Source organism: Coregonus lavaretus (genome assembly GCF_964263955.1).
Source record: "Coregonus lavaretus genome assembly, chromosome: 17".
NCBI classification, from domain to species: domain Eukaryota; kingdom Metazoa; phylum Chordata; class Actinopteri; order Salmoniformes; family Salmonidae; genus Coregonus; species Coregonus lavaretus.
The window spans coordinates 34234386-34261148 of NC_140004.1; the positions used below are offsets into that span (position 1 = coordinate 34234386).

At 45.5% G+C, this 26763-nt stretch overlaps 1 protein-coding gene across 3 annotated transcripts in view; it reads left to right on the forward strand.

The window, feature by feature from the left end:
* LOC311144587 (tenascin-like) overlaps positions 1-18306 on the forward strand; it is a gene marked incomplete at both ends in the record, with an annotated part of 34596 nt that extends 16290 nt beyond the window's left edge. Inside the window, 13 exons of one of the 3 annotated variants that reach the window (XM_084180619.1) lie at positions 4823-5098; positions 8904-9179; positions 10639-10761; positions 13488-13631; positions 14180-14299; positions 15151-15294; positions 15734-15864; positions 16197-16329; positions 16692-16843; positions 17121-17217; positions 17407-17568; positions 17852-18015; positions 18196-18306. In XM_084180619.1, coding sequence (XP_084036745.1) covers positions 4823-5098; positions 8904-9179; positions 10639-10761; positions 13488-13631; positions 14180-14299; positions 15151-15294; positions 15734-15864; positions 16197-16329; positions 16692-16843; positions 17121-17217; positions 17407-17568; positions 17852-18015; positions 18196-18306 — 2033 coding nt within the window. The remainder of the gene's footprint in view (positions 1-4822; positions 5099-8903; positions 9180-10638; positions 10762-13487; positions 13632-14179; positions 14300-15150; positions 15295-15733; positions 15865-16196; positions 16330-16691; positions 16844-17120; positions 17218-17406; positions 17569-17851; positions 18016-18195) is intronic. The other 2 variants (XM_084180620.1, XM_084180621.1) reach the window with 2 other exon arrangements.
* Between the last annotated feature and the right edge of the window lie 8457 nt (positions 18307-26763).

Consider the following 26763-nt stretch of genomic DNA (forward strand, 5'->3'; position numbering starts at 1 on the left):
AATTCTTGCTACCAATAGAATGTTATTTATATGGGGGATACAATCTTCCCAGCTCTGCAGATTTTGCTGTGAAGAAACAGAATCATTAGATCATTTGTTTTGGTTCTGTCCATTTGTAGCTTGTTTTTGGACACAGGTCCAGGAATGGCTAAAGGATTGCAATATTTACCTGGAGCTAACCTTGCAGATAGCATTACTGGGTGATCTGAAAAGTCATAGTCAATCGATCAATAATATAATAATACTTTTGGCAAAACATTTTATTTTTAATTCACAATCTGTAGAACCAATGAGAATAGAAAGGTTCAGAACTTTTGTAAAACATCACAGTACGGTTGAAATATATATGGCAAATAGAAATCCTATATGGATGGTGTTAAGAGATAGATGGGAGGTATTGAATGGAGTTGAAGGATGGGATTAATAACAACTAACAACAAATGATAACAAGATAACTAATAATGTAAGCATACTGTGTCCATAATAATTATATGGGTTGTATGTTGGGATCTTTTGGGAAAGAGCACAGTTAGAAAGATGTGGCATATAGAAGCAAACCGGATGGACATCATGAAAATGATCGGAGAGGTTGAGAGTAGAAGAAGTTCAGGAGCAAAAACAAAAAAAACTAATAAAATATAATTATTGTAAAATTGACTGTGTCCATAAGGTGTAGATAGTAAGTATAGGCTAGAAGTAGAGGCCTGGACATTGTTGTTCACTAATTTACCCCAAGTAGGGAAAATATGGCGGGGTTGAAAAGTAATAAAGGTGAGTATATACATAAAAAACATGGGGGATTGGAAGTGATGCAGACAATTACATTGATAGAAGTTACAATCTATCTGCAATTTTAAGCTGATCTACCCCCCCCAAAAAATAAAAAAATACAAAATACAAAATAAAAATAGACCAACTTGCCAAAACTATAGTTTGTTAACAAGAAATTTGTGGAGTGGTTGAAAAACAAGTTTTAATGACTCCAACCTAAGTGTATGTAAACTTCCGACTTCAACTGTATATAATTATAATTTTTTGCTAAAAATCACTCACGGGCCAGTTTTGGCTGCTGTGTAGTAGGGGTCTGGAAGAAAGCTATTTTTGGTGTAAGGACTGTGTTTGGTGAAGTTTTCTACTGTAGAGTTTTGTACTTCAGGACCTCAGCCTTTTCCTCATTAACGAAAGATTCAATTTTGCTCTCCAGTCCTCCAGCCAAACTTAGGGAATCAATTGAATTCATTGTCACTACTTTCTTTAAGTCTCTCTGTCTCCATTTCCCGCCTCAAGCCTTTCATTTACTGCATGTGGGTTTGCTTTTTTACTAAAACAAGGAAAGACAAATAAGATGATGCTGATTTTTTTTTGCTCGCTCCTGTGGTCAGGATGCTTCCAAACCAAACATTTGAGAAGGATGTCCTCCAGTTATGTAACATTACTGTGTATGTCTATGGGCAAAATTGCGATGGCGTGAGGGAAACGCTGGTATGGATAAGAATGACTGTCTTTTGTTCAAGTCTGTGTTACATGCTGCCAAACATACAGAAGGGAGGCTGTGTGTGTGTGTGTGCGTGTGTGTGTGTGTGTGTGTGTGTGTGTGTGTGTGTGTGTGTGTGTGTGTGTGTGTGTGAGTCTGTCTGCCTGTGTGTGCGTGTGTGTGTGTGTGTGTATGTGTGTGTGTGAGTCTGTCTGCCTGCCTGTGTGTGTGTGTGTGTGTGTGTGTGTGTGTGAGTCTGTCTGCCTGTGTGTGTGTGTGTGTGTGTGTGTGTGTATGTGTGTGTGTGTGTGTGCTCCATACAAAGCTCATTCATGTGATAATTGTTGGAGTGAGCCCACTCCATGACCATGACCATGATGAACTGTGGATCTGTCAGATAAAACGATACATAATCTGTTAAATCATTGGCTCTGAAATCACCACTCTAATCCGCATGCAGCGTTTGTTCCTCCATTGCTTTATCGTCTCCACTCCAGACAGATAATGCAAACATGTGTGTGGTGGGGGGCAGGGGGAGCTTGAGGGGGGGGGGGGGGGTTGCCCACCCTTTCGCCACCCAGGTCTGGGCTTTACTTGTGTTTGACAATCATCTGGCGTTGAAAGGATTACAAGAATTTGAGTTCAAGTGTTTGGAGACCCACTGGAGTGAGCCAGTAACAAACACTATACCTCTGCAGAACAAAAAATGTCAGAATTTTGAGGCTATTTCAAGTGCTGAGCAAGAAACCAAAATTGATTTGATAAAATAAACCTCCCACATCCTTCCAGCAGTCAGACATGTATTGTTGATGTAGGAAGATCAGGAGACAATAAAGCTGCAGCATTATAACTTAGGCTAATCAGCGAATTCAGGGACTCATGGAGTTGTGGGGACCCTTTGTGTAAACAGAAGGCTCAGGCACAATGATAGAGAACAGTTTGAATGATAATATCTTGAGCAATAGTCAAAGGAGTCGATAACCAGATTTGAATAATAGAATAAACACATCAGATGGTTTTTGTCCATGGCTTTAATGTTCTGCGCACACCACACAGAATATGAAGTATAACCCTAGAGTGTAAACAAAGCCTTATGAAGATTCTGCTGTACAGAACAATGTTCTTTAGCAGTTTGGTGATGGTTTCATAAACCAACGTGAGCTGAAACCATATAAATAAGACTAGAAATATTGAGTTTTTTTTTTATATGAAGTTTTCATGTTCAATAATATTTTTATATTAAAATGTTGCATGACCAATTGCTCCAACAGTTTGAGAAATGGAGCACAAAGTGCATGTCCTGCATGTTTTTGAGATGATCTCATCTTGACGATAAGTCATTTCATTCCTCTCATCACATCTCCATCTGCATGTTCTGAAGACCAGAGACTCAGCCACAGTTGCTTCAGTTGACTGACAAAAGGAGAAGAGACAATCCGTCCCAAATGGCACCATATTCTCTACAGATGTAGGATCTTAATTTTTAGCCAGTTTGCTACAACAGGAAAATAATTCTGCAGCAACAGGAAATGTGAATTTTTATGAGGATTATAGTTAATGAACATTTTGAAGGGGTTGATACATTTTTTGAAAAGGGAAAATCAAGTCTGAAATGTCATAGTTGAAATTAAACTTTAAAAGCCTTTCTAAACCTCACATACACTACACATTTGACATTTCCTGCATTACAGGAAAGTTCACCTGCAACATGGTGATCAAATTACGATCCAACATCTGTATATAGTACACTATAAAGGGAATAGGGTACCATTTGGAACGCTGAAATATGTTAGGTACTGATTGACATGACACATCCTGATAGTTTAGTCTGTGTCTGTAAAATGAACATTTATAGAATAGTACATAAAGAGAGAATGAATAGCCCTAACGATCTAACTACTCCAACATTATAAAAAAAATTATGGTACTGCTGTTCAGTCTCTTCTCCCATTTGAGCTTTCACAAGCAATTAATGGCCAGGCCGGTCGCCGCCTGCCTTCCATCAAAGGTCATTCATTCCATTCTCATTGTCTTCCATTCCATTTACTCTCCATTTTCCTGCCAACTCCAACATTGGTGGTTTGAAAAGAGGATAATGGTAGCCTTAACGTTTCCCTGCCTCTTACTCTGCTGACACCTCCAGCTCACAATGGTCTCCAATTATAGGGTGTTCTGGTCTCTCTGCTGCTACTGCATGGCTTCTCCACGTGTTTGAAGTGTACTGTGTACTTCTGCTCAGGCGGACTACAGGGGACCTTCAAAAATTAATGGCTTGTTCAGAGCCATTAATGCACAGGCATGACAGGCCGTTTCAGGCAGAGAGCCTTGCTGGCTGGCTGAGTCAGGTGCATGCAGAACAGATTGGACTGTCTGTCTACAGAATGGATGCTGTGTGTGTGTGTGTGTGTGTGTGTGTGTGTGTGTGTGTGTGTGTGTGTGTGTGTGTGTGTGTCTGTCTGTCTGTTCCCACAATAAATTAAGTCTTCCTATCCACGCTGCTAAAGAGTGTGTTTGTCACCAAGGTCTTTTGCAGTGGTAATGTTGGAATATTTCACGTTAACTCACACACACTAAAAGGACTTCTTTCAAAGTCTTATAGATGTTGGAACTTAATAATTTGATCACCCTGTTGTTGCAGGAAATTGTAGTGTATTTAACGTTTAAAAACGCTTCTGCCCGAACTAAAAATGTATCAACAAAAATGTCCATTAATTTACATCCACACATTACCTGTTGCTGCAGGATTCTTTACCTGCTGTGAGAAGCTGGTCAAATTAAGATCCTACATCTGTATGTGGAAGTGAATGATTGAAATACAAATAATGACACATCAGGTTCAACTCTCTTTTTCCAGCAAAGATCATGTTGTCTTTTTTGGTTTTATGGAGTCTTGAATTCACAATGTCTTTGTGGATTGAAGACAACTTTTCTTGGATTCTTCAAAAATCTTTGATCTCTTCTTTAAGGTCAATACTTGTTTATTGTGTGCCATGTAATTTGAGTGAAATGTTGTCAGTGATATCTGTAGGCTATGTCTTCAATAACCAGCCTTTTTCATCATCCAAGCCCTCAGCATTCTTCCAAATGTACTGTATTTTCCCTGTCCCAAATCTCTACCCTTCTCCAAAAGTGTGGATTTGCACACTCCCCTTCATGGATTTTATAAGCATAGGATTGGTGTAAGCATTTGCTAGAGGGAGTTTCCACCATTGTTAAATGGTGCAAGTGCACACTTCATGAGAAAGGGTGGAGAATCGGGTCACATCCTATCTATATCTATGCTTGACATTGAGTGGTTAGCCTAACGTTGTCTTGATGTTGTTTGTTGTCATGTTTGTCGTCATCCAGAGGAGGAGAAGCCTGTGCTGGGCAAACTGACAGTGTCAGACGTGTCGTGGGACAGCTTCCTGGTGTCCTGGGTCACTGAGGAGGGAGCCTTTGATGGCTTTGTGGTTGAGGTGACAGACGCAGAGGCAGGGGTAGATTGGCAGAACCACACCCTGCAAGATGCAGCCCAGAGCCTGGGCATCGTAGGCCTCTCTCCGGCCACCTGGTACAATGTCAGCCTGTATGGGCTGTTCAAGGGGGCCCTGTTAGGGCCTGTCTATGCAGACACCATCACAGGTATCACCACTCACTTAGTAAATCCTCTGTCTGTCTGACTAAATATTTTAATTAACATCACAATCTTTCTCTCCATTGTCTTGGAAGAGGCTTGTTCCAATCCATGGGTATCATGGTATCACGCTTTATACTGTAGTGTACACCCTATTATCAATTTTACACCAATATAACTTTACTTATCTGTTTTTACACCAATAGAACTTTACTTATCTGTTTTTACACCAACAGCACTTTACCTCTGATCTCTTCATACAATAAGTTAAGTGTCTAATAGTGATAACTTACCAGTCCAGCCACTGCGGAAGTTCTTTGCTCATTAGTCATTTCCACCATACAAAACCCCCAGCCTGTTTTAACCTCTTGCCATTCAAATGCCTCAATCATCATCATCGAGCAACACCACCTCACCAATTATGTGGGTTTCCCTCACTTTGATGCAGTGACTGTAAAATATATTTTAGAATCCAACCGTCCACAGTATCAAACCACCCCACCCAGACAAAACCCATTCAGTTGACATGAGGCCTGACCTGGCCTGCAGTGGATCCACCTTTGAGCCACCCTAAGCAGACTATTTGCCTGTCAGGACGTGCCATGAGAGAAAAAACACCTGGAGAATTTCTGAGCTGTCAGCCGGCCCACGTGTTGTGATCTGTACCCTGGGTAGTGACTGACTGACTGACAGCAGAGACCCAACAGGTGCATTGATTCATCCTCCCATCCAACCAATAATAGTCATTATCAACCATTCAAATTCTGTGAATTACAATGCTGTGTACTGAACGGAGCATGAACAAGACTACTCACGTCAAGACTACTTACTTTGTTTGCTGTTAAAACCATTGAGGACTTTGGCATGTGCTTTGAGAATGTACAACATGATTAAGCAGTGACAAGTAATAATAATAATTTATATGCAGTGTTGTCAATGTTTTAGTAAAACATTTTAATTTCGGATTTGAGGTGGATGTCAGATGGGATTTAGGTGACCTATCCAAGCCATCTGTTTCTGACAGCATAGAGTACCTAGACGAACCTGGCCTCTGCATACTTCTGCTGCCATGGAAAATAATACTTGTTATTCAGACCAGCCAGCCCCCTGGTACCACCCACTCTCCCCTAAACACACACACATAGAAACCAGGCAGCACACACATTGCACACATGGCTTTGTTATTTTGAGGTCTTCCGTCACCTGCTGAAAGCCTGCCTCAAATTACTTCTCCATCATCTACTAATTTGGTAACTTTCCCAGTGAATAAAAGGGATATATTTGAAACAATCCTTTCAAAGCTAATTTAAAACAGTTCTTCACGTTTTTCATGTTATCCTCATGGTATAAACAATTTGTGTATTGTATCATTGTTAGTAAGCATCAGTCAAAGCACATTATAGTTCAGCTGTTCCCACATAATGATGATTCGGCAAACGGATGGAGGGAGAGTCAGTGGTCCCTGAGGAGTTTTTTTTTCTATTCTGTGAGGGCTTGGATCCCCTCCCTCCCTAGACTCAGACCGCTCCACTCTGCTCCGCTCCCAGACCGCTCCACTCCCACACCCGCTCTGCTCTGCTCTGCTCCGTTCCAGAATGCTCCGCTCCCACACCCGCTCTGCTCCGTTCTAGACCGCTCTGCTCCCACAGCCGCTCCACTCCGTTCCAGACCGCTCCGCTCCCACACCCGCTCCACTCCGTTCTAGACCGCTCCGCTTCCACACCCGCTCTGCTCCATTCCAGACCGCTCCGCTCCCACACCCGCTCTGCTTCTCATTCTCTTGCTCACATTGACACTGTGTCCTGGAGCCTGGTGTTGGGGCGCCAGGGACTGCTGGAGCCCGGAGCCTGGGGTGCCATGGACTGTTGGAGCCTGGTGTTGGGGTGCCAGGGACTGCTGGAGCCTGGTGTTGGGGTGCCAGGGACTGCTTGAGCCTGGTGTTGGGGTGCCATGGACTGCTGGAGCCTGGTGTTGGGGTGCCAGGCACTGCTGGAGCCTGGTGTTGGGGTGCCATGGACTGCTGGAGCCTGGTGTTGGGGTGCCAGGGACTGCTGGGGCCTGGTGTTGGGGTGCCAGGGACTGCTGGAGCCTGGTGTTGGGGTGCCAGGGACTGCTGGAGCCTGGTGTTGGGGTGCCAGGGACTGCTGGGGCTGCTGCACATGTTTGCACTTCTGGGTTGCATCCCATATGGCACCCTATTCCCATATATAGTGCATTACTTCTTTACCAGGGCCTCCATCGCTCTCTGCCTCCCTGCTTCCCTGACTGACCTGCTGGCCAGCTAAAGAAGCCCTGCTCCACTCCTAACGAAGAGTGCCAGCTACCCGGGATTTGTGTGCTCTGGTTTCATTTCCCCCCAATTATTTTCACAACAACGTTCTCTCGTTTCACGTCAGCCCAATCCTCTGAGTTCACACTGGCTCAGGCACCTAATGTTTGGTGTAGTGTTCTAACGAGTTATGTCCCTGTATCTAGCCAGGCAGCACTGAGGCGGCACAGTCAGTCCACTGATATGTCTATGTCTGACTGTCCATCTCTCGAACCCAGCTACACCAGAAATACATTAGAACCACTCTGGCCCATCTTCCATCCATCTGTAGCTCTGAATCTCCAGGAAACAGCTTTAGTTGTAATGAGCTGCTGTCTGTATGGTGCAGACGGTTGGTCTGCTAACACATCCTCTCTCTCTGGCTGCTACAGATGTAGACTCTAACAGATGTAGACTCTAACAGATGTAGACTCTAACAGATGTAGACTAACAGATGTAGACTAACAGATGTAGATTCAAACAGATGTAGACTAACAGATGTAGACTCTAACAGATGTAGACTAACAGATGTAGACTCTAACAGATGTAGATTCAAACAGATGTAGACTAACAGATGTAGACTCTAACAGATGTAGACTAACAGATGTAGACTAACAGATGTAGACTCTAACAGATGTAGACTAACAGATGTAGACTCCTGCTGGCTCCGCTCCTCTCCTTTTCATCAGCCATTATTAGCTACTGGTAACGACTAGTTTACACTGTTGTTTTTTTACAACGCTTTATAAGCACAGACCCATCTGCAATGACGTAGTCACCCAGGCTCTTAAAACTCTAGTCAAACCCTGGCTGACTCTCACTTATGTTCCTTTTCTTCTGATAGATGACCTTCGTTTCAGTGTATTATGGAATTGATGCCCAAATCCCATATATGTTATTTTACAGTCACAGCATCAATAAACTGAGGGTTGAATTTGATCACACTAGCTGGTGAATAACAATGTAACAACCTGCACCAATAAAATACATACCGTTCCCTTCATACTCAACACAGTGGCTGTGATAGGTACAAAAGTGGTATAAACATTCATAACTTACACAATGAATACTGGTGAAATACACGGTCAACATCTTCAGGTTTATAACAACTTTTAATTATTGCATCTTGCAAACCTACTCTTCTTGTTTGACTCATATTGATCCCTAGATTGATATGGATCCATAACTAGTATTTGGTATTTTATTAGGATCCCCATTACCTACTGCTAAAGAAGCAGCTACTCTTCCTGGGGTCCACACAAAACACAAAACATGACATAATACAGAACATTAATAGACAAGTACATCACAAGGACAGAACAACATCTATTTAAAATAAGTATACACGCTTTCATACATTTATGCTTTCAAAATCATGTGATTGTCTATTGTAAATACAATATGGAATAACTGTCAATTATCTTCTGTAATCTTCATAAGCACTTCCTAAAGTACTCTTGAGGCTTAAAGAGGATGGAAACAACATGTCTTCCCTTATTACCCAGAAGCTGAACCCATCGTGGAGCATCTCTTGGTCTCCGACATCACCCCAGACAGCTGTAAAGTGGCCTGGTCAGCTGAAGAGGACCTCTTTGATAGTTTTGTCATTATGATCAATGATACTAGCGACAACCTGGCTTCTCCGCAAGAGGTGGTCGTGCCCGGCGAAGAGAGAACAACAGTGCTTACTGAGCTAATTGACGACACAGAGTATGAAATTGAGCTCTATGGGGTCATTTCTGGACGGCGCTCAGACTCTATTTCCGGGGTGGCAAAAACAGGTACATGGTATGACATCACACCAGCAATGGCGTAGGGCTGCTGGATAGATGATTTTAGGAATGTGTTCAGCTTCTTTCAATATTGTAAACTGTATTTTCTCTTTCTCAATGTTGTCAATTTGTAGTCCTACAATAACAGCATGAAAATAGGGTCAAAATGGGTAAATGTTTTAACAATTATCTAATTTCTTTATAGTTGCAGTCGTTTTTGTTTACTAACCTGATAACATTGTGTCATAATATTTGTTCAAGGCAGCAATCTGGTAGAATTATAACTAACTTTGCAAATGAAAGTTATTAAGCCTATTTAATGGAGTCCTTAAGTTGTGAATGTTTAATTTAAACCTACTTGGGCTGCCTTGTGTGTCTTGTGCCTAAACTGTGTGATGGGTCTCATGGTGTTTTTTCTCATCCTGGTCGTGTCTGTTCAGTGTTCACTGTCCTGTCATTGTCTCGTCTGTCAGCACTCCTGAGTGGTTCCAGTGGAATCATCCAGCAGCCCTCTCCTCTAAAGCCAGCCCCAGTATATGTGAACCAACACACTGTCTGTCTGTCTCACTGTCTGTCTGACAGTGTAAACAGTACATTCAGCCTCTGATGGCCTCCCATTCATGGATATCCAGAGAACTGCTCAGGAGATTTATTCAACTCTTCACTTGCTCAGTTTTTTTGTCTCTATCTGTCAAGTTGTCTCCAATCTTGTCTTTGACTGTCCAGCCCCAATGGGGTTTGTCTAATTGTCTTTAAACCGTAAAGGGAAAGTTGTCTGTCTGTGTGTTGAGTGTCTGAATGGGTGTCTCTCTCTCTCACTCTGGCCGTCCCCTGCTTTCTCTGGGGGTATGGCTTCACTCTCGGGTCCGATGGCCCTGGTGCATGTTTCACTTTTGTGTGTCTGTAATGGGGGCAAGTTAATCTTCCTGTGTCGTGTCTGTCAAGCAAGATGCTGTGGCTCAGCGCTGATGACAGGCGCTGGGAGCCCTGGCTTCTTTGTCTTTGTCTGTCTCTCTTTCTCTACTTTAACTGGTGGTTCTCAATGGTGTATCTGACACACTAAAATAATACAATAATGTGTATTTTCTGGGTAAATAAGGCATTAAATAAAATCTCTATGGACGTTTTTAGGAATGGGATCTTTAGGAATGCTTTAGGGGTGTGTTTTCCTTTGTTTTGTAATTTATTTGTAACCAGTAATATTTTATGTAGAGATGTAATGAGGCATTATTTGATGTCCTATGATCTGGAGCCAGTTCCACAAAGCATCTCAGAGTAGAAGTGCTGATTTAGGATCTGTCCATATGATCTAATTCATTATTATCTAAAAGGCAAAACTGATCTCCTACTCTGAGACACTTTGTGGTTTCCATTCCTCTTCACTTAAAAACCTGCCCCCTAAGTCACTGGCTAACTATCTACCTGTGTTCTGTTTGTTTGTTGTCCTCTGTATCCGTATGTTCTCCAGGGCTGGGCACACCCAAGGGCATCCGTTTCTCTGATGTCACTGATACCTCTGCCATTGTACACTGGACAATGCCCAGAGCTCGAGTGGACAGGTACCATGTCACCTATGTCCCTGCTCAGGGAGGTGAGTCCCTACAGACATACATACCTATACCGTACATATAGCTTCACTACATGGCCAAAAGTATGAGGACACCTGCTTGTCGAACATCTCATTCCAAAATCATGGGCATTAACATGGAGTTGGTCCCCCCTTTGCTGCTATAACAGCCTCCACTCTTCTGGGAAGGCTTTTCACTAGATGTTGGAACATTGCTGCGGGGACATTAGTGAGGTTGGGCACTGATGTTGGGTGATTAAGCCTGGCTCGCAGTCGGCGTTCCAATTAATCCCAAAGGTGTTCGATGGGGTTGAGGTCAGGGCTCTGTGCAGGCCAGTCAAGTTCTTCCACACCGATCTCGACAAACCATTTCTGTATGGACCTCGCTTTGTGCATGGGGGCATTGTCATGCTGAAACAGGAAAGTGCCCTCCCCAAACTGTTGGTATAAGCTGGAAGTAGAGGCCTAAGCATTGGGTGGCGGGGTTGGAAAGTAATAAAGGGGAATATATATATATATATATATATATATATATATATAAAATATGGGGGATTGGAAGTGATGCAGGCAATTACATTGATGGAACTTACAATCTATCTGCAAAATTAAGCTGATCTACCCCCCCCCCCCCACCCCCCCCCCCCCCCATAAAAAAAAAGAAGAAACTGTTGCCACAAAGTTGGAAGCACAGAATCGTCTAGAATATAATTGTATGCTGTAGCGTTAAGATTTCCCTTCACTGGAACTAAGGGGCCTAGCCCCAACCATGAAAAACAGCCACAGACTATTATTCTTCCTCCACCAAACTTTACAGTTGGTACTATGCATTGGGGCAGGTAGCATTCTCCTGGCATCCTCCAAACCCAGATTCGTCCGTCGGACTGCCAGATGGTGAAGCGTGATTCATCACTCCAAAGAACATGTTTCCACTGCTCCAGAGTCCAATGGCGTTGAGCTTTACACCACTCCAGCCGACGCTTGGCATTGCGCATGGTGATCTTGGTCTTGTGTGTGGCTGCTCGGACATGGAAACCCATTCCATGAAGCTCCCGACGAACAGTTATTGTGTTGACGTTGCTTCCAGAGGCAGTTTGGAACTCGGTAGTGAGTGTTGCAACCGAGGACAGATTATTTTTATGCGCTATGCGCTTCAGCACTCGGTGGTCCTGTTCTGTGAGCTTGTGTGGCCTACCACTTCGCAGCTGAGCCGTTGTTGCTCCTAGACGTTTCCACTTCACAATAACTGCACTTACGTTGACCGGAAAGGTCTAGCAGGGCAGAAATTTGACGAACTAACTTGTTGGAAAGGTGTCATCCTATGACGGTGCCACGTTGAAAGTCACTGAGCTCTTCAGTACGGGCCATTCTGCTGCCAATGTTTGTCTATGAAGATTGCACGGCTGTGTGCTCGATTTTATACACCTGTCAGCAACTGGTGTGGCTGAAATAGCCGAATCCACTAATTTGACCATGTAGTGTATATCTATGCTGTATATATCTATACTGTACATACAGATATACCTATACTATACACTAAGTGTACAAAACATTAGTATTGAGTTGCACCCCCTTTTGCCCTCAGAACATCTTCAATTAGTTGGGGCATGGACTCTACAAGGTGTCGAAAGCGTTCCACACGGATGCTGGGCCATGTTGACTCCGAAGCTTCCCTCAGTTGTGTCAAGTTGGCTGGAAGTCCTTTGGGTGGTGGACCATTCTTGATACACACGGGAAACTGTTGAGTGTGAAAAACCCAGCAGCGTTGCAGTTCTTGACACAAACCGGTGTGCCTGGCACCTACTACCATACCCTGTTAAATGGCACTTAAATATGTTGTCTTACCCATTCACCATCTGAATGGCACACATAAAGAATCCATGTCTCAATTGTCTCAAGGCTTAAACATCCTTTAACCTGTCTCCTCTCGTTCATCTACACTGATTGAAGTGGATTTAACAAGTGACATCAATAAGGGAGCATAGCTTTCATTTGGATTTACCTGGTCAATCTGTCATGGAAAGAGCAGGTGTTTATAATGTTTTGTATACTCAGTGTATATACTATACTATACTATACTATACTATACTATACTATACTATACTATACTATACTATACTATACTATCCTATCCTATACTATACAATGGATGCAAACCAGAGGAAAAGCATTTACATGTGGGGTGTGGTCACATTGAAATTATTTTATCAATGGAAATAAACAAGGTATGTTTTTGGAGTCTCTGTAGAGAGAACAGATCTATCCTGTGGAATTCTATGTTAGTCTTCATCTGCCATCTAGTGGCTGTTCTGTCTCTGTGAGCCGATGTGGCAGTTTGAAATGCAGGGAGACGCAACATAACTTTGACGTGAACTGCTTCATTACTGGTTCACTATTTCACTGGTTCACTACTTGATGATAAAACATATTATTTGTGATATGGATTGAATAAATAATAGCCAATACAGAATCGGACATCTGACCCAAACAGGTCCTATAATTCATTATTGATTCTATATAATTCTATGTAATTTGATAGTATAATAATAAATATAATATGCCATTTAGCAGACGCTTTTTATCCAAAGCGACTTACATTCATGCGTGCATACATTTTTTTTTTTTGTGTATGGGTGGTCCCGGGGATCGAACCCACTACCTTGGCATTACAAGCGCCGTGCTCTACCAGCTGAGCTACAGAGGACCACATAGTCTGAATGACCTTGTCCATTTCTTCATGTGTTTGTGTGCAGGTGCTCCTAAGACTGTGACAGTGGGTGGAACTGAGTCTCAGAAGGTGCTGCCCAAACTGACCCCTGGAGTGACCTACCAGGTGAATGTCATCTCTGTGAAGGGACAGAAGGAGAGTGAGCCAGGCTCCAGCAGCGTCACCACAGGTGAGGGTCACACATGTTCACAACACAAGGTGTGCATCCCAACTGGCACCCTATTCCCTATATAGTGCACTATTTTTGACCAGAGCCTTATAGGCCCTGGTCAAAAGTAGTGCACTATAAAGGGAATAGGGTGCCATTTGGGACACATTTTTGGAGTATGGTAACTAGAGCCTACATACACATACAACATCAAAACAATAATAGCTTTTCTTTATATGCCCTGCCAAAAGGATTTGATACATTCAATATAACTAAACAAAGCGTCAAACGTTGATGGTGACAACCAAGTTGGTAAACGGTCTTTAAAGGCTGAGCATGAAGCCCATTGTGAAAGCTGTTAGTGTGTACAGATGGAGAATGGCTGGGGGTGGATAGGTCTCCTGTTTCCTTACAATAGAAGACAATGGCTCTGTCCTTGGGGAGGTGTTTGATGTGGCTCTGCTCAGAGTAACCACATTTTGTGTGTGTGTGTGTGTGTGTGTGTGTGTGTGTGTGTGTGTGTGTGTGTTTGTGTGTGCGTGCGTGTGCGTGTGTGTTCTATGTGACAGCTTTGGACAAGCCCCGTGGCCTGACTGTAGTCAACATCACTGACACAGAGGCTCTGCTCCACTGGCAGCCTTCCGTCGCCACTGTAGATGGATATGTCATCACCTACAGCGCAGACACTGGTAGGGTATCGCACGCGCACACACGCCATCTGGATGTACTGTACTGTATATTACCAGGGGTTATGGGAGAAAAGGCCTCCCATTGTGTGTGTTGCATGTTCCTTCATTGTTTTCATTTAATATCCTTACGGACAGATGCTGATCTGGTCCTTACTGTCTCTATCTGTCCCTGTCCCTGTCCCTGTCCCTGTCCCTGTCCCTGTCCCTGTCCCTGTCCCTGTCCCTGTCCCTGTCCCTGTCCCTGTCCCTGTCCCTGTCTCTGTCTCTGTCCCTGTCCTTGTCTCTGTACCTGTCCTGGTCTGTCTCTGTCCCTGTCCCTGTCCCTGTCCCTGTCCCTGTCCCTGTCCCTGTCCCTGTCCCTGTCCCTGTCCTGGTCTGTCTCTGTGTCTGTCCCTGTCTCTGTCCCTGTCCTTGTCTCTGTCCCTGTCCCTGTCCCTGTCCCTGTTCTTGTCTCTGTCCCTGTCCTGGTCTGTCTCTGTCTCTGTCTCTGTCTCTGTCTCTGTCTCTGTCCCTGTCCCTGTCCCTGTCCCTGTCCCTGTCCTTGTCCTTGTCCCTGTCCCTGTCCCTGTCCCTGTCCCTGTCCCTGTCCCTGTCCCTGTCCCTGTCCCTGTCCTGGTCTGTCTCTGTCTCTGTCTCTGTCTCTGTCTCTGTCTCTGTCTCTGTCTCTGTCTCTGTCTCTGTCTCTGTCTCTGTCCCCGTCCCCGTCCCCGTCCCCGTCCCCGTCCCCGTCCCTGTCTCTGTCTCTGTCTCCGTCCCCATCCCCATCTCCGTCTCCGTCTCCGTCTCCATCTCCATCTCCATCTCTGTCTCTGTCTCTCTCCTCACTGTTTCTGTGTGTTCTGTGTGTGCAGTAGTCCCAGTGATGGAGAGAGTGTCTGGAAACATTGTGGAGTTTGAGATGACCTCCTTGACGCCTGCCACCCACTACACTGTCAAGGTCTACGCCATGAGAGCGACTGCTAAGAGCACCACCACCACAACTGAGTTCACCACTGGTGGGTATATGGCCTAGAGGGCCTAGACCTAAAACATTCCCTCCCACACACACACACATTCAAACTCTCACAGCAGCTTTGATTAGTGCCTATGATTTCATTGAGAAACTGCTATGAAGCTGTATGCTCATTCAAAACATCAATATCAATTGTGGATCAACAACAGAACAGATAACATTCTAACCAAACAGGCAGACATTCACACAAAACACTACTCTCTACACCCTCTCCCTCCTGCAGTTGCAGTATTTACTGGCCCACTAAACCTACAGGTTACATAACTGGGTCTCAAGCTGTTTTTTTTGTGGTTCAAATGTACCTTTTTTACCCCGTACACTTTCAAACAGACAACCTGAACCTGGAAACAGACGGTCTAAAGAAGACGAAGTACTCTGTCTGAACTGGGTTTTATACCCTTCCACTGTGTTCTCTCCCCTAGATGTGGATGCCCCTCAGGAACTGGCAGCCAGTAACATCCAGACAGAGAACGCCATGTTGACCTGGAAGGCCCCACACGCTGACATCACCGGCTACATCCTCAGCTTTGAGTCAGCTGACGGCACAATCCGGGTCGGTGGTTGTCTGCATGGTGGAACCATAGAATTAAAATGATTCTAATTATATGGGTGGAGTGGAACAACCTTGCATTTCTTCCTTTGTCAGATAGACTATTGTTTTGTCCAAGAGGGCATGATGATGCATAATTGGGGTGTATAAGAAAATGCATTTATTTTCATGTAATATTGATAATACATCTTTGGGATCTAGAAAAGCATTATATGAATCCAATGTACTATTATATGCGTCCCAAATGGCATCCTATTCCCTATGTAGTGCACTATTATGTATGAATAATTGTGTATCTCTGACATTCTGACTGCTGGGTTGCAATGTTCCTCCAGGAGGTTGTCCTGAGCCCCACAGCCACCTCCTACAACATGGCCCAGCTGAGTGCCTCCACTGACTACTCCGTCAGACTGCTGGCCATCGCAGGGCCCAAGAGGAGCAAAGTCATCACCACCGTCTTCACCACCAGTGAGTGTGTTCCCACAGTGATGTCGGTAGTCTGCCGACTCCGGACCGAACATACCCACTGGCAATAGGGTTAGGAATCCGGCCTCGGACCCTACTCTCTGTTTCCCTCTGGATCTGCCCCCCTACACACACACTCTCTACCTTCCGATTGGCAATGTTCCTAAATGATAAAATACAAAAATATATATTAGAAAAAACCTGTTACCATAGTGACCCTCTCTCTGTTCACCACCCACTGTGGCAATCTCTATGCCTTCTTTATTCATCTTAAGCTTAGAGTTTGTTGGACAGCTGGAGCGGTTTAGCAACTCATCTTCTGTTTGTGTGTGTGTGTGTGTGTGTGTGTGTGTGTGTGTGTGTAGTTGGCGTGCTGTACAAACACCCCAGGGACTGCTCCCAGGCCTTGCTGAATGGAGACACATCCTCTGGTGTCTACACCATCTACCTGGGTGGAGATGAGAGTCAGCCCACCCAGGTCTACTGTGACATGGAAACAGATGGAGGTGGATGGACTGTAAGTCACTGGCTACTAGTATACTGTACAACCTAACTTCAAACCTCATTGATTCAGATCAGAGGTGGCTGGTGAAGGGAGGACAGCTCCCAGTAATGGCTGGAATGTAATGAAATGAACGGATTCAAACACATGCATGGTTTTCATTGAACCCGTCAGCCGATTTAAAGTGACACCAGGCACCACTGATTCAGATGATATTTATTGCAGTGTAATGGATCTTAGTCCATAGGGTTATATAATGAGTGATCTGGTGTTGTTTGTCCCCATCATCCAGGTGTTTGTCAGACGCCAGAGCGGTAAACTGGAGTTCTTCCGCAACTGGAGGAACTACACTGCTGGCTTCGGTGACATGAACGATGAATTCTGGCTCGGTATGCTCATAATATGGAAAATATTATATATCAACACATTGATTTATTTATTTGAATCCATTTAAGGTATATGAATACGAGTACTGTATTTGAATAAACTGTAATAATTTCCCCTATCATTTGGTAGATATCATTACAAAAAAGTCCTCTGAAATGATTGTAAATCCCACCTGTCATATTTTCCCCCAGGCCTGTCGAACCTCCATAAGATCACTGTAGCAGGACAGTACGAGCTTCGTGTGGACCTCAGAGACAAGGGGGATGAAGCCTACGCCCAGTATGACAAGTTCTCCATCTCTGATCCCCGCAGTCGCTACAAGGTCCACGTTGGAGGGTACAGTGGTACCGCAGGTAAGACTTGCTTCTCTGCAACCATTAGATACCTAATACAAAGTCCAATGTGTGTAAAAAATGGCACCCTATTCCCTATATGGTGCACTACAAGGGGGGGCTCTAGACAAAAGGGTGCCATTTGGGGGACACACCAAAAGTTAGAATAAATCAAAGTAATAAAGTACTGTATATTGATATTAGGTGTGTGAGGGTGAAGCAAGCATGTATTCAACCTAAGCCTCCTTTCTGAAGTCGGTTAAATTTGGTTCCTGCTTAGTTCTCTCTCTGCTGCCCTCTGTAGGTGATTCTATGACCTACCACCACGGTCGCCCGTTCTCAACCTACGACCATGACAATGACATCGCCGTCACCAACTGTGCCCTGTCCTACAAGGGTGCCTTCTGGTATAAGAACTGCCATCGCGTCAACCTTATGGGACGATATGGAGATGACAGTCACAGCAAGGTGAGAGCACACATACTTGAAGATACAATACTAGCAGCAATTTCTATATCCGTATTTCAAAAAATACTGCTGTAGTGCAGTATCAAACGTGTTGACTTTGTCATGATAAGGGAGGAAATTCAAGGCATTTGGGTTAATAATACAAACCCCTCGCTACTAATATTACTCTGTGTTCATCAGGGAGTCAACTGGTTCCATTGGAAAGGACATGAGCACTCCATTGAGTTTGCCGAGATGAAGATTAGGCCATCCAACTTCAGAAACTTTGAGGGAAGGAGGAAACGATCGTAAACCAACCGACCGATCTGCGCTACGACCCATCTCCTCGTGACCCCTGAACCCGTCCACCGTCCTCTGCCACTGCTGATTCCAAGGTTGCATCCCAAATGGCACTCTATTTCTTATGTAGTGCACTACTTTTGACCAGGGCCAGTAGAGCTCTGGTCAAAAGTAGTGCACTAAATAGGAAATAGGGTGCCATTTGGGACACACCACACACTTCCCTGCAGCTACCAAAGCCACTGCCAAGAGCCCAGCCACCTCAAACTACACCCCTCCTCTTGCTCACTCACAGAAATAAGCACAGATACAGTAAAAATGTACTACAAATCCCACTATCCAACACCTCCTGATACAAAATGGTTGTGTGCAGTATAAATACTGTCAATGCCAAATTGATGTGGGAAAATATGGATTTACACGTCACAAACTAAACCCACAGATTATACACGTACCAAAGAGAGTATAATCTATAAAACCCAAGTATAAAGCATATGTTTCTTTCTTGTCACTATCATGTTACAGTAACATCACTTAGTGGAGGGGTGCATTTGAGTCTGGTCTGGGGTATTAACATGTAGAATACTGATGTATTCTGCCTCTACAGTGTGTCCATCTCCTCCAACCACAGTAGGCCATTAGGGTGTTTGCCAGGGTTGGGGTCAATTGGAGTTGAAGGCAGTCAATTCAGGAAATGATTTTTAAATAAATAGCTTTTGCTTTTCAGTTTATTGAGTAGTCATTGAAAATACATCCTCTTTTTTAAATTATTGAATTGGAATTTCAGTTTACTTCCTGAATTGACTGCCTTCAATTCTAATTGACACCAACCCTGGTGTTTGCAGAGAGACATGGCTGATTACATACATGTGGTCTTGTTTTAGTGTCAGGGCCTCTTCACTAATACTGGTAACCTTTAAACTGGATTATAGAAATTATATTATTTGAATAACACACCACCCACCAAGAGCACATACAATACGTACACTCAATTCAATCATCTGGATTGAAGTGATGTTATTGATAAAAAAGGATTCTCCACATAAACCGCACAACTCATTCAAATGTAAAATGTCTATGTAAAGTGAAGAGAGCTCACAGAGAGTCCTATCTCATTCATTAGTCTATGTGTGACTCATCCCTTTTCACTTCATCATTCCCTCTCTCCTGAAATCCCTTCTTGCAAACTGTGATCTGAAATGATATGGGCAAAATAAATGGCATTCTGAATAAAGCTAATCTGCTTCATCCTACACACAGGTGGACGACATGAGGTGTTTCCATTGATTGTGTGGGCCATACAGGCACTGTGCAATTGTCTCTTACACATGCAACTGAGATAGTACTACTTTTTCCACCAGCTATCATGCATTAGCTACAGGATACAGAGAAAATGTTTATGTGTTTGATTTGTTTTCTATTTCCTTAAGAAATCCAAGGCAGGACCTATAATTCAATATACAATGAAATTGTGGGTGATTGTTACATTTTTGATGAATGGGAAATACGTATATGGATGCAACAGGAGTCAGAGAGGAATATTGTGATGCTTAAAATAGGCTAATGGCCAATTCCAATTGACATTGTAAGGTCAGTGTTTACTTTGTTGAGAAACATCTATTTGGGCAGACCAAAATGAACTAGAGAGAAGTTCTTCTTGTTCTGTTCTGTTCTGTTCTCCCCCTCCCGCCCCCTGCTATGCCAGGAGACCAAACCACTGAGACCCCCCTCCCCATGAAATACCAGTGTAAATTAAAGTTTCTTTATTTTCTATTATTTTTTATTGTTTATAACTGGGTGAACAACAGGTGTTTCTCTGTAACCCGTATTACAATAAAAAAAGATGTTCGTTTAAAATTGACAAGTCTAATATCTGTCTAAAGAAAAATGTTTCATAATGCAATAAGTGTGAAATATGTCGCTGTCAATTTGTTTTTACACTGCATATTGGTTTAATATTGGGAGTTGGCTCGTCTATAGCTCTCCAACGCACAAATGTGAAGGAGCCAAGGAGCCATACAGACAGTCTCTATATAACCTATCTTAGACAGGAGCTATTTATGGCACTGAGAAGATGTACACATCACAGTACCGAATGAGATTCTATTTGTTTTCATTGTACACACATGTAGGTCTATGGTTTTACTTGTAAGCCTACTCTATTTGTGTTGCTGTGAGTCTTGCAGACAAGAAACTCAATCAAATAACATTATAGGAAAATAACATAATAGAACTTATTCCTGATGGTTTTTTTTCTTTTTCTGCCTAATCGAAAACGTTCATTAAGAAAATATTTCATTATAGGCTATCAACTTCCTTGATACATGACACTTGAAGGGATCATTAGCGCAGCGCAACAAAGCACCGACCATTCCAGTTTGACTTGTAAATTGTTGAGAAGTCAAAGCTTCATAGAGCCCCACAGTGGAGGTTTAATAATACCCATAAAACCTAGTGGTCAAACAGGTAAATGATTCCAATAGTTTTTCCACCATTCATTTTAGAAACACTTAAAATAAGGGCTGTGTTTTGTGTAGGCTTAACTTGGCGTGACGTTTTGATAACCATGTAAATCTCTCTCGGACAAGGTGACTTTTATCAATATATTCGGCTCTATTTACTTTCAGATTTGAAAATGCTAATAAGCATCAACGTAGACATCATGCAAGACTACAAATCCCTGCAAGCTTCTGCACATCATCTCTAGCTGACACCTTTGCTAACAGGTATTGTGTCAATTTAAAACTTGCACAAGACAGTTCACAGAATTGTCCATTTAGAAAGATTTTGCACTAAAATCTTTTTGCTAACATTACATTTTAGTCATTTAGCAGACGCTCTTATCCAGAGCGACTTACAGTTAGTGAGTGCATACATTTTCATACTGAGATAGTTAATCCTATAACGACACAGGGCGAGACCAGATGCAGACACAGGAGGCAGATGGTTAGAGTCTCTGAAATTTATTAAAATACAAGGGGCAGGCAAGAGGCAGGTCGAGGACGGGCAGGTTCAATAACCAGGTCAGAGTCCGAAAGGTACAGGGCGGCAGGCAGGCTTGAGGTCAGGGCAGGCTGAATGGTCAGGCAGGCAGGCTCGAGGTCAAGGCAGGCTGAATGGTCAGGCAGGCAGGCTCGAGGTCAGGGCAGGCTGAATGGTCAAGCAGGCAGGCTCGAGGTCAGGGCAGGCTGAATGGTCAGGCAGGCTCGAGGTCAGGGCAGGCTGAATGGTCAGGCAGGTGGACACATTGTCAGGGCAGGCAGAAAAGGTTGGAACCGGGAGGACTAGAAAACAGAGACTAAGAAAAACAGGAGCACGGAAAAACCACGCTGGTAGGCTTGACGAAACAAGTCGAACTGGCAACAGACAAACAGAGAACAGGTATAAATGCACTGGGGATAATGGGGAAGATGGGGGGGGGGGGTAAATACAGGTCAATATATTGATAAAAAGTCACCTTGTCCGAGAGAGATTTACACGGTTATCAAAATGTCACACCAGGGTAAGCCTACACGAAACACAGCCCTTATTTTAAGGGTTTCTAAATTCCCCTATGGGAAAAATGAATGGTGGAAAAACCATTGGAACCACTAAGTTTAATGTGTATGTTTATATGGTACTCTATGAAGAGCTCAGAGTCAGAGGTAAAGCTATTTCCTGTTTGCTCTTTGGTCTGGGTGTGGCAACAACTGTTGTTGAATCATAACAAGGAAACGATGTAAGCTTAATGTAGTAGCCACCGTGACTGCTTTCCTTTTGGTGCTTTGAAATACAGGAAAAGTAACCTAAGAATTGATTAAAATCAGATACACTGGAGATACGGATTTTAAAACATCTTCCTGGAGGTTAGTGAAGTTCTTTATCGTTGTATGTGTACTCTCCTTTTTTTGTTAATGTCTTACTGAACAAAAAAGCTCAACCAAAGACGGACTTATCAACACCAAGTCCTCTATCACAGGAACTTTAAAAGGTAATTTCCCCAGAAACCTACAAATATTTTATCAACCAAGCTTCTGTATGTAAGGACAAAAGCCCCTTTCTGGCGCTGATGGTTCCTGTGGCACCAGGTGATGGGTTGACCAGGGATACTATCAGAAAGACATGGGATGGACATGACCTCATCCCTAATGTTGTCAAAAGGGGTGATGTGTACGCGGCAGTGAAGTCAGGCGCAGGACACAGAGAAACAGGATGACTACTTTACTTAAAGTTAACACTGGAGGAGTAACACACTCTGTGCGTAAAAGGCGAACTAGGTATGCCGAACATCAACAAGACAAAAAGACAATAACACACAAAGGCCAAACGTAAAACAAGGGAACGTATATGTTACACAATCAACACAAAATAAGCAACAGGTGTACAAACTAGACAACACAAGACAAACACCGAAAACATCGATCGGCAGTAGCTAGTACTCCGGGGACGACGAACGCCGAAGCCTGCCCGAGCAAGGAGGAGGAGCAGCCTCGGCGGAATCCGGACAGTACCCCCCCCCCCCCCTTGACGCGCGGCTCCAGCCGTGCGCCGACCCCGGCCTCGGGGACGGCCAGGAGGACGCGGAGCAGGGCGAGTGGGATGACTCCGGTGGAACTCCGTCAGGAAGGAGGGATCTAAGATGTCCCTCCTAGGCACCCAGCACCGTTCCTCCGGACCGTACCCCTCCCACTCCACGAGATACTGCAGACCCCCCATCCGACGTCTCGAATCCACGATGGACCGGACTGAGTACGCCGGAGCCCCCTCTATGTCCAGTGGGGGCGGAGGAGCCTCCCGTATCTCATTGTCCTGGAGTGGACCAGCTAACACCGGCCTGAGGAGAGACACATGGAACGAGGGGTTAATGCGATAATCATTTGGCAGTTGTAACCTGTAACATACCTCGTTCAATCTCCTCAGGACTTTAAATGGCCCCACAAACCGCCGACTCAGCTTCCGGCAGGGCAGGCGAAGGGGCAGGTTTCGAGTTGAGAGCCAGACTCGATCTCCAGGTGCATACACTGGACCCTCACTGCGGTGGCGATCGGCGCTCGCCTTATGCCTACGGATAGCCCGCTGCAGATGGACATGCGCAGCGTTCCATGTCTCCTCCGAGCGCCGAAACCATTCATCCACCGCAGGAGCCTCGATCTGGCTCTGATGCCAGGGTGCCAGAACCGGCTGATACCCCAACACACACTGAAAAGGGGTCCGATTCGTAGAGGAGTGGCGAAGGGAGTTCTGGGCAATCTCTGCCCAGGGGATATACCCTGACCACTCCTCCTGCCAGTCCTGGCAATAAGACCTCAGAAACCTACCCACATCCTGGTTTACTCTCTCCACCTGCCCATTACTCTCAGGGTGGAAACCCGAGGTAAGGCTAACCGAGACCCCCCAAGCGTTCCATAAACGCCCTCCAGACTCTAGAGGTGAAATGGGGACCCCGATCAGACATTATATCCTCAGGTACCCCGTAGTGCCGGAAGACGTGAGTAAACAGGGCCTCAGCAGTTTGTAGAGCAGTAGGGAGACCCGGCATTGGGATGAGACGACAGGCCTTAGAAAACCGATCCACAACGACCAAAATAGTGGTATTCCCCTGGGAGGGGGGAAGGTCCGTGACAAAGTCTACCGATAGGTGAGACCACGGCCGTTGTGGAACGGGTAGGGGTTGTAACTTCTCCCTGGGCAGGTGTCTAGGCGCCTTACACTGAGCCCACACCGAGCAGGAGGAGACATAAACCCTCACGTCCTTTGCCAATGTTGGCCACCAGTACGTTTCACTAAGGCAGTGCACTGTCCGGCCAATACCAGGATGTCCAGAGGAGGGTGACGTATGAGCCCAATAAATTAGTCGATCACGAATCTCGAGCGGCACGTACTTCCGCCCCTCCGGACACTCTGGAGGAGTAGGGTCGGTACTTAACGCCCGCTCGATCTCCGCATCGACCTCCCACACCACCGGTGCCACCAGACAAGACTCCGGCAGTATGGGAGTGGGCTCAATGGACCTCTCCTCTGTGTCATATCGCTGGGACAGGGCGTCTGCCTTAACGTTCTGTGACCCTGGTATATAGGTGAGCTTAAAGACAAACCGGGCCAGAAACATGGCCCACCTAGCCTGACGAGGGTTCAGTCTCCTAGCTGCCCGGATGTACTCCAGGTTACGATGGTCAGTCAGAATGAGAAAAGGGTGTTGAGCCCCCTCAAGCCAATGCCTCCACACCTTTAGGGCTTGGACCACAGCTAGCAGCTCCCTGTCCCCCACGTCGTAATTACGTTCCGCCGGGCTGAGCTTCTTAGAGTAAAAAGCACAGGGCCGGAGTTTAGGAGGCGTGCCCGAGCGTTGAGACAGTACAGCCCCAATACCCGCCTCTGACGCGTCCACCTCCACTTGGAACGCCAAAGAGGGGTCCGGATGTGCCAGCACCGGGACCGAGGTGAACAGGTCCTTCAGTTGTCTAAACGCCCTGTCCGCCTCAGCCGACCACTGCAAACGCACCGGGCCCCCCTTTAGCAGGGAGGTGATGGGAGCTGCTACCTGTCCAAAACCCCGGATAAACCTCCGGTAGTAATTGGCAAAACCCCAAAACCGCTGCACCTCCTTAACCGTGGTAGGAGTCTGCCAATTACGCACGGCTGAAACGCGGTCAATCTCCATCTCCACCCCTGACGCGGACAACTGATGGCCCAGGAAGGAGATGGACTCCTGGAAAAACAGGCATTTCTCCGCCTTCACATACAAGTCATGCTCCAACAGCCTACCCAACACTCGACGCACCAGGGCCACATGCTCGGCTCGTGTAGCAGAGTATACTAGAATGTCGTCAATATATACCACTACACCCTGCCCATGCAAATCCCGGAAAATCTCGTCCACAAATGATTGGAAGACTGAAGGAGCATTCATTAACTCGTATGGCATGACGAGATACTCATAGTGACCCGAGGTGGTACTAAATGCTGTTTTCCATTCATCTCCCTCCCTAATGCGCAACAGGTTGTAGGCGCTCCTGAGATCCAATTTTGTGAAGAAGCGCGCTCCGTGTAATGACTCCGTCATACTCGCAATCAGAGGGAGAGGATAACTGTATTTAACAGTGATCTGATTGAGACTACGGTAATCAATACACGGGCGCAAACCTCCATCCTTCTTCATCACAAAAAATAAACTCGAGGACGCAGGAGAAGTGGAGGGCCGTATGTATCCCTGTCCCAGAGACTCTGCGATGTATGTCTCCATAGCCGCCGTCTCCTCTTGAGACAGAGGATACACATGACTACGCGGAAGTGCAGCACCTGCCTGGAGGTCTATCGCACAATCCCCCTGTCTATGAGGTGGCAATTGTGTCGCCCTCTTCTTACTGAACACGAGTGCCAAATCATCATACTCAGGAGGAATGTGCAGTGCGGGCATTTGGTTCGGACTTTCCACCGTGGTCGCCCCTACGGAAACACCTATACACCGCCCGACACACTGATCAGACCACTCCCTGGTAGGAGGGGAATCCCTAACTTAACACAGAAATTACAATCAATAAAATTCCCGGCTGCGCCTGAATCGACTAGCGCCTTATGCTGGGAATGAGATGAAACCTGGGGAAATTCAACTTGAATACACAAGTGGACAACAGAGAGCTCTGGGTGAGTTGGGCGCCTACTCACCTGAAATGACTCATCAGTGCGTGACCCGTTGCCTCGATCCCCAGGAGACCCTCCCCAGTACCGAGCCGCAGTGTGTCCTCTACGGCCACAGTTGGTGCAGGGGACGGCCTCTCTCCGGGTCTCTCTCCTCCTCTCTCTAGCACCAGCACCCCCGAGCTCCATAGGGCTCGGCTCGGAGGTGCTGGGAGATGGAATGGACGGCCCCAACTCCGGACGTCCGCGGGTAGCCAGCAGGGTATCCAGACGGATCGACATGTCCACCAACTGATCGAAGCTTAGGTTGGTGTCGCCAACTCTTGGCGAACGTCCTCTCGTAGGCTGCACCGATAGTGGTCGATGAGGGCCCTCTCATTCCAACCCGCATTAGCCGCCAGAGTCCGGAAATCCAGGGCGAACTCTTGCACGCTCCTCTTCCCCTGTCGGAGGTGGAACAGACGCTCCCCCGCCGCTTTACCCTCTGGGGGATGATCGAAAACCGCCCTGAAGCAGCGGGAGAACTCCGCATAGCTGATGGTGGCGGCGTCTATTCCCCTCCATTCGGCATTGGCCCACTCCAATGCCTTGCCGGATAGACAGGAGATGAGGGCGGAAACGCTCTCGTATCCCGAGGGCGCCGGGTGAATGGTTGCCAGGTAGAGTTCTACTTGAAGTAGGAAACCCTGACACCCGGCTGCGGTGCCATCATATGCCCTCGGGAGCGAGAGCCGAATCCCACTGGACTCCGGAGATGGAACGATGGGTCTGGCCGATGGTGGTGGTATTGTAGGAGGAGGTGTGGGCAAGCCTCCTCTTTCCCATTGGCTCAGAGTGTCCATCACATCCTGC